Source organism: Myotis brandtii, unplaced genomic scaffold (genome assembly GCF_000412655.1).
Source record: "Myotis brandtii unplaced genomic scaffold, ASM41265v1 scaffold637, whole genome shotgun sequence".
Classification (NCBI taxonomy): domain Eukaryota; kingdom Metazoa; phylum Chordata; class Mammalia; order Chiroptera; family Vespertilionidae; genus Myotis; species Myotis brandtii.
In genome coordinates, this window is record NW_005370439.1 from 246,954 (window position 1) to 255,514 (window position 8,561).

The window sequence follows — 8,561 nt, forward strand, 5'->3', positions numbered from 1 at the left end:
AAATATTTTTAAGAACTGTCACTTAAATAAGCATTGTTAAGAATATGGAAATAACAGCTAAGCCCCTGAAATATGATGATTGGAAAGCAGCCAGAGAACTAAAATAAGTTCAAAGATCTTGCTATTGTGAAATGTTTGCTTCAGCTCTTAACCTAGTCTTTCATCCATGACATTATTATCCTCTTTTGATTTCCATTTATAAAACATGTGTTTTAATTCTTGTTTACATAAAGTAGGAAGATGTACTCAGGACAGGACTCTAAGCTGCAGCTAAAGCATAAATGTTGCACACATATAAGCTGTTATTAAACAGAGACCACTTAATCACTGTTTAATTTCAGGGAAAATAGAATGGAATCTTTCTCAGGGGAACAGGAAACCTTACCTCTAAACATGTGTTGGAAAACCTGAGTGCTGAGAGCACATATTTAATTTTGCCAAAAGACTTCCTCATCTGATGTAGTTGCTAAGTTATCACCTTTACATTTAAGGTAGAAGGTCTCATAAATGACACACAGAAATAAAGGCAATGAGAAGTATGATTCTTCCCTGACCTAAATGAATCTAGGTTGCTGAAATACAGGGACATTTCCCATGGCAACCAGACTAGGTTAGGGATCCTACTCATGAGCCTTTAGAATGCGACATGATCAAGGACATTGCCATGAGTGTCCTACAGAGTTAGACTTTTAATTTTTTAGTGATAATTCAGAACACAGGAGCAAATGAAAAGCTAAAAATGAGAGACTTGCCGTGGCAACTCTGGCTGCAAAAACCTGGCTGGTCTGGATATGGAGATTCTACCTCAAGGGAGGCTGGGCAAGATCACCATCTATGGAGAATGCAGCTGGGACTAGACTGATGCAGTCAGTGCCACGTCCAAAAAAAAAAAATCAAAGGTGGTTTCCAGGGACAAAGGCAAGAGTTAAAGACCAAGGGTTAATATTAAAGGAAACTGGAAATGATTTATTTGGCAGTGGGATTCTGTTGGTGATGAAGAAGTACACCTGGATAATATTTTGAATGGCTACTATTTTAAAAATTTTGTCTAATTAAGTTCTCTCATTAAGTTATTTGCCCTTTGAAGCAAGTACAATTATTCTGATTTTTAAGGAGAGAAAACAAGTTGAGAGGCCATTTACACATTCATGGTGAACAAGTAAAATTAAAGAGAAGAAAAGGCAGTGAAATCAGATGCCTTGACTTTAAGTTCTGTGGGTAATTCAGGAAAAGTCAATGCAGGGTGCAACATGACCCACACTCTGAGCTGTGGTGACACAGTGAATGAGGTCCCTATTTCTCAGAGCCCAAACATCAGGAAAAACTTAGTCAGGAGAAACATAAATCTAGATTATAACCACAGCAAGGAATATTGAGATTGGGAATGTGTCAAATCTCAAATATTGATATTGAGGTGATATGACAGAAATATGCCCTTGAGTCACTAACCGAAGAAAAGGACATCGAGATTTGAGTAAAAGGTCCAGATTCAAAGGGTCGCACTTTCTCAGTTATAGCACAAAACAATTTCTGTCTGTGTCCATAGGACACAGAAATGTCCCTGACCAATAAGTTTAGGAGATAACACTGTCATCAGAGTATTTTAGAAGGATCTTCAAACATATAATATTATACAAATACATATATGTATAGATAAAAATAGTATGAGCATGAACATATACAGATATGGATTGCACCTTTTACTCAGATCTAGGAATTCTTTCCTTATGTTAGCAACTCAAGGACATTACCCCGTCATATCACTATCTACATGAATATACATTCAATGGTAAATGTATTTGTGGGAAGATATGCATGCTCATACATTCATGCAAACTTGCAAACAAAATTCTACATAAAGAAGCCTGGTTCTGCATTTACCTGCACACACATGTATGCATATGCATGTGTTATGTGTACAACTGCATATATTTACATACTTGTATATGCACATAAAAAGATACATAGACATATCCATACTAATGTACATGTGTCATCTTATTCTATATTTTCTCAGAATTTAACTTATGGTTTCACAAAGAGCATCTCCTGGGATCTGTTCTTGGCCCATTTATTCCAGCAGGCCCAGAGGCAGCATGTTTTTCTGGGGCTGGTTTGCCTGTGTTTCTCAGGAGACTAATCATCAAAATTGGAGGGAGGAAGGGGCTAGTTCTGGAGTCATGATAAATAACAAGACAAGTCAACTCCTACCTTCAGGTGGCAAGCTGGAGACCAGGACCAAATACTGGCAGGTGGGTTTTCATAGAGGAGAAGTGGAGCTTGCCCAGAGTTCAGTCTATGGGACCAGGAAGTTGGAAAATTGTTCAGGTGAGTGAACCAGGGGCTTTTGTTCTGAGATGCAGCTCATTTCCAGCACATTTTTGATTTTCTCCTTCTCTTGTCATTAAAGACTCCTCCCTGAGGACATAGACTTCTGTCCTGAAAGGCTTACTGTGGCAGAGGAACAGTTGGTCTGTTTTACTCATCCCCTCTGTTCATTCAGGAAACCTGGGGCTGGGAAGCCTTCATTTTGTCCCCAAATCCAGTTCTTCTTAAACTGGATATTTAATTTAGTTTGAAAATTTATCTTCATTTCATAGGCCTATTTACCCCTCTCTCCTTTGCCTTCTATACCGGTAAGTCTTGTCCCCTCCATCCCATGATGGGGGCTATATTATCTCTAGGACCTCATCACTTTTAAACCCAACTCCTCGATGACCTATGCTCTTCACTTGTCCCTCATTTCTCTCTTTGGCTGGCCCAGCATGACTTCTGTTCAGGCTTCCTTTCTCTCCTAACTTTGAGTTGCCACTGGACTGTGCATGCCATTTGGGGTGTCAATTTCTCACTCTCCCAAGTTGTCAAATGGGAATGATCAGGTCATTTTGAGTATTTTAAGTATATATAAGATGACATGTACAATGATACATGCACATGGCACCCTTTCAGAGTGCCTGATACATAGTACTAAATCAATGCATTTTCTTTTCTCATCAGAATTTAACTTCTTACATTTCCCACTTATCTCTCACATCTTATCCATTAGAAACAATCCCAGTTTCCTACAATAACAGCTCCTTGTGTAAATGAATAAAAAGGATTTACATTATTTTTCTGTCCTCAAAGAAGCTCTTGTTTGATTAAAGAAGACAGGTGCAGGTAAATTCCTCCTCAAATGCCCAGCCTATAATAATAACACTATATATTAGAGCCCACCTTCTTTCCTGTCACTCCTGACCCCTTTCTCCCTTCCTATTTATTAAGCCCTAGTGTTATGCTTAAAATATTGGATCCAGGTTTTCTTTGAAGGAGCTTGCAGAGATCTGAGAAAAGTAACAAACTGCTAGAATAAAGGGAAGTACTGTGAGAGGCTATTATAGAAAGTAACTATGAGTGAGCAAAGACATCACAGAGTTTACATCTGAACCAGATGTTATAAAACAATGGTGGACATTGTATTTGTTTCAGAATGTAATTTCAAATGTCAACATTTTTATGAAAGAAAAGGAAAAAAATACCGAAGCAAACAATTATAAAAACAAAGCACAGGAATGACCAGGAGGAAAAAGGCAAGTTAGGGTGTGTCAGAAATTATAAAGGACTCAAGTTAAGGTACTAAACCTTCTTGGAGTTTAATAGACATTAAGAAGTGTGCCATTTAAAGAGGATACGGGTATGGATTACAAAGAAGATTTTTTTCATCTTATCAGTATTTCAGGGAACAAAATTACTGCCCCTTATTAATTCAAACCAAAGGATGATGTTCACATGCTACTAATTTCCTCTCCACCAGACCATTTTGCAGTGCCAAGAGATAGTATGTATTTTAGAATCAATTTTATTCACTTTTTTTATGGTGTTTGCAAAATTAACACACTAATCAATAGATCATGAAGATGACAAATGCAAAGTTTAGGCTCGATCCTAGACCACTTTTCTCTCCCACAGCTTGCCTCATGGACAGACATGTTCTCTCTCAAACTTCACCAGCTTTCATTTACATGCCAGGTGATACTCAGTACTGAGAGTTTTAAACAATGATTAATTTCCTGTGAAAATGATGTTTTTAATGATCAGAAGAACTTGTGGAAAACAGCAGACTTTTAAATATGTGTGATTCAGTGTACCTCATGAATCAGAAATAGGGTCAAATGACTTCTTAGAAACATTCCAGATACTTGTAATGGCTCAATATTTTTTAAAAAAAATGCAAACTTGGTATCTTCAAATTACAAATTTTTAAGCAATTAAAAATGGCTTAATTGCAAAAAGATGAATATTATCTATAAGGATGGGGAGAGAAAAGTCTGAATGAAAAATAATTAGATAAAAACGAAATGCCTGACTTATATTGATGATTCATTTGTTATCACTTTTATTATTTCACCAATATTATAATATATTGAAAATATATTGTTTGCTACCTGCTCCATACACACATTAACTTGTTTAAACCTCAAAATAAGCCTATGGAGCTACATGTTAAGAGTCATCTCCGCTTTACAGATGGAAAAATGAAGAACCAGATTGAAAGTAACTGAGCCATGATTCCAACTGTGGCAATCTGACCCCAGCGTCTGCAGTCTTATCATTCATGCACAGTGATCTGAAATTCCAAAATTCATAATATGAAATCCTGGATCAATAAATAAGGTACATACTTATATATGAATAGTGCACTTTAAGTAACCCAAGGATACTGCTAAAGATCTATTAAAATCTTAAGCACTAAAAACAGGTAGTAAATGGCTTAGACTATTGATATGCTGAATTGAAACATAGAAGGGTTGATTGAAAGTAAAAAATACCCCAAATATAAATTAGAAAGGAGATAAGGCTCAGAATATCAGCATCACATATGGTTCCTTATCAAGGAGCCCTTCTGCTATCACTAATGTTCATCCCTCAGTGAGAAGTGGGTCTTCACTGAAGACCTAATATCTCCCACAAAGACCAATAATACTTTCTTATAGCTGGTGATTACTGCAGAGTTTATAAGACTATTTGTAAACATTATTATATTTATAATATATAATATAATTATATTATTAATATCATGATATTATATTATATTTATTTTACAAATATAAAAATCAAGCTCAAAGAATACCCAATAGAAATTAGCAATCAAGTGTTTAAAATCATGTTCTCAGATTCAGCTATAATCCCACCTTCCAGTACCTCCAGCTTCCTCATCTCTAATACATTTTCTCCTAGATTATGTGTTTTGTTTCAAATGTTGAGTAAGATCTGTTCTCTTTACCTAATAAGTGGGAGATTTTTTCCCCTCTCTCACATTTTTTTCTAATTCAGAGAATTTGATTGACCTTCTATCCTGATGTATAGAGGTTCCTTCATAGATGCACCTTCTTGGTGTGCAGATGTCTCTTCTTCTCGATATATTTTTCTTAGATTATATAAAAAGATTAGGGTTGCCTTTCCAGGCAGGGTTTCAGAAGGCATCATCAATACTGAGGTGGGGCATCCTAGATAAAAATTTTTGTCATTATTTCTGCAGTTTCAGAAATATGGTCTGAAGAACCATACTCTAGGACTCTTGCCTTTGTACTCATGCCCTCAGTAAGCTTTGATTAACCACACTGAAACATGTGGATTGACAAGACAGACATTTTCTTTTCTTTTTTTTAAAGATATTTTTATTGATTTTTTTTCCAGAGAGGAAGGGAGAGGGATAGAGAGTTACAAACATCGATGAGAGAGAAACATCGATCAGCTGCCTCCTGCTCATACCCCACTGGGGATGTGCCTGCAACCAAGGTACATGCCCTTGACCAGAATCGAACCTGGGACCCCTCAGTCCGCAGGCCGATGCTCTATCCACTGAGCCAAACCGGTTAGGGCAAGACAGACATTTTCAAATGGGCAGAATACTTCTTTCCATTAATAAAAATTCCAGTGGGCAAGATACTTATCTTCAATAACTTTTATAACACTGGCATTTTGTCTAGACTACGCTTCCACACCTCCACCATATGTAAAAACCAAAGTGATCATCCAGAAGGTTGTGGAATGAACATAGATAATTAAGTCCATTTTAAGATGGTTTATCCAGGTAAAGCTTTATAATTCTGTGTCTCCAATGGAGAGCAACCTTTGATCTTACTTAGAGTGGCAGGGATGGTGTTTAGAATCTTTATCTCCTGAGAAATTCTATGCTAACTTTGAATTTTATTCTTAACCTTTGTGCCCATCAGTTACTTAAAACCCAACATGCTTTACCAGGAGACTTATGGAATGTCTGATAGATTACAGCTTTCTTTACGTCAGTGTCTTCTTTAAACTAAAAAATACCATCTCTTCATAGAGACATGAGAAACATTCAGTTCCTACCAAATAGACACAGTGAAATCAGTACAGGGATTAGTTTGAATTATAAAAGATGAACTATTCTGCCAGATTCCCTTATTCTGGAAATATACCTTTTTACAAGTCACGATTCCCCATTTCTATTTAATATTAAAGACCAAATGGAACAGGTCATGAATGGGAGGAAGGTTATAAGTTGTAGATAGTAGTAAACAGGGGAATTGGTGGGTCCTTCTCAGCATCCAATAAGCTTTGTGTGTTTCATTCTAGGTTGCATCCCTGGCACCTGCCTAGATCAACATCCCCAGACTCCAGACATAGGAAAATGTTCAACAGAAGTCAATTTACCCCAGAATATTTTCTGCTGACTGGCCTTCCTGGTTTGGAGGCCCTGTACCCTTGGTTTATCTTCCCATTCTGCTCGACATATGTTGTGGCCCTTGTGGGCAATAGTCTGATTCTGACAGTGATCCAGAAAAACACCTCTCTGCACCAGCCGATGTACCTATTTCTTGCTATGCTGGCCTTTGCAGAGCTTGGTGTCTCTGCTTCTACACTGCCCACTGTGCTGGGCATCTTCCTTTTTGGTGCCAGTGAGATCTACTTTGAAGCCTGCCTTTTACAGATGTTCTCCATACATTCATTTTCCATCATGGAATCAGGAGTTCTGCTGCTCATGTCTGTGGACCGCTTCGTGGCCATCTACAACCCATTGCGGTACACGGCTATCCTGACTCCGCCCCGTATTGTTGGTACTGGTGTTGCACTTGGACTGAAGAGTGTGATGCTCATGTTCCCACTACCCTTTCTCCTGAAGCGTCTGCCCTTCTGTGGCCACAATGTCCTCTCCCACTCCTATTGTCTTCACTCAGATCTAATCCAGCTGCCCTGTGGGAACACTCGGCCCAATAGCATCCTGGGGCTCTGCATCGTTACTTCCACTTTCGGTCTTGACTCACTGCTCATCGTGATCTCTTATGTGCTGATCCTCCACACAGTGCTGGGCATTACCTCTGGGGAGGGACGGCGGAAGGCCCTGAACACATGTGTATCGCATATCTGTGCAGTCCTTGTGTACTATGTGCCCATGATCAGCGTGGCTCTGGTGCACCGCTTCATGAAGCACGCTGCGCCTGCTGTCCGTCTATTCCTGGCCAATGTCTATCTTCTGGTACCTCCTGTGCTCAATCCCATCATCTATAGTGTTAAAACCAAGCAGATTCGCCAGGGACTAACCCAACTCTTTCTCCAAAGAAAATAATAAGGCGGTCAGTGGAGATGAGATGATTACCCCAAAACCAGTTATTTTCCTCACCAGAGGAGGTCTAGAGAAGGAGAGAGTGCACATCACCTTGTCCAAGTTAGAAAGTTTGATAAGTGTGTAGAGAATGCCCATTTTTATACTCTTTGTGTTGTAACCTAAATTAGAATTGCATAGCATTTTGTCAGCTATTTTGTTGTATGTGTCAACTCAAAATACACATGCTTTTTAATGCAGAAATTCTAATTTTTAGCACTTCCCTAGATTCATGCTCTGAATGTTTGTTCATGAATATAGAGACTTGAATAATAATTTTTATAACAGTGATGTTTGAAATAAAATTTTAAAAAGAAAGTGGCCATTGAAAGGTAAATAGTTAAATGAGTTAGGATTGGTTCATATTATGGAATATTGTGCAGTTAAAAAAAAAAAGTCCCAGATGATAGGTGCTCAAGACTTAAGCAAGAAATGGCAAATTTTATATGTACACACACACACACACACACACACACACACAACACACAAATAAAACTTTTTGTAAAATAATTTAATCACAAAAAAATTCAATTCGTTTATGTGTATAAAAACACATGGTAAATTGATAACAATAATAGCTCTTTTGGAGGAGTCTGTGCTAGTGAACAAAGGAAGCAAAATAATTCTCACCTTATTCATATTGTTTAAGAATAATACACTCACTGAGATAAAGACAATTTTCCCAAATTACTCACTGTGCCAGATAACTTTCTCTTCAGCATACTAAGATCAGTAGATATATATGTATTTCTTCTAGGAGTTCTTTAGATACTCTTGACCCACATCTGAGCGTGTGCTCTAAGGGGGAGAAGAATGAGCTACTCTAACCTTCTTTTATAATTCTGCTGATGCAGAGATAATTGACAGTGATGACATCTATATAACTTCATCGTTTTATCGATCTAAGTTGAAATGGCAGATTTCTCTGTCCTCCAAG

At 37.8% G+C, this 8,561-nt stretch overlaps 1 protein-coding gene across 1 annotated transcript; it reads left to right on the forward strand.

Moving 5' to 3' along the window:
- The first annotated feature begins 6,652 nt into the window (after positions 1-6,652).
- On the forward strand, positions 6,653-7,614 carry LOC102253052 (olfactory receptor 51I1-like). Its single transcript, XM_005880405.2, has one exon. It carries the CDS (start codon positions 6,653-6,655, stop codon positions 7,586-7,588), a length of 936 nt encoding a protein of 311 aa, XP_005880467.1. The 3' UTR covers positions 7,589-7,614.
- The last annotated feature ends 947 nt before the right edge of the window (positions 7,615-8,561 follow it).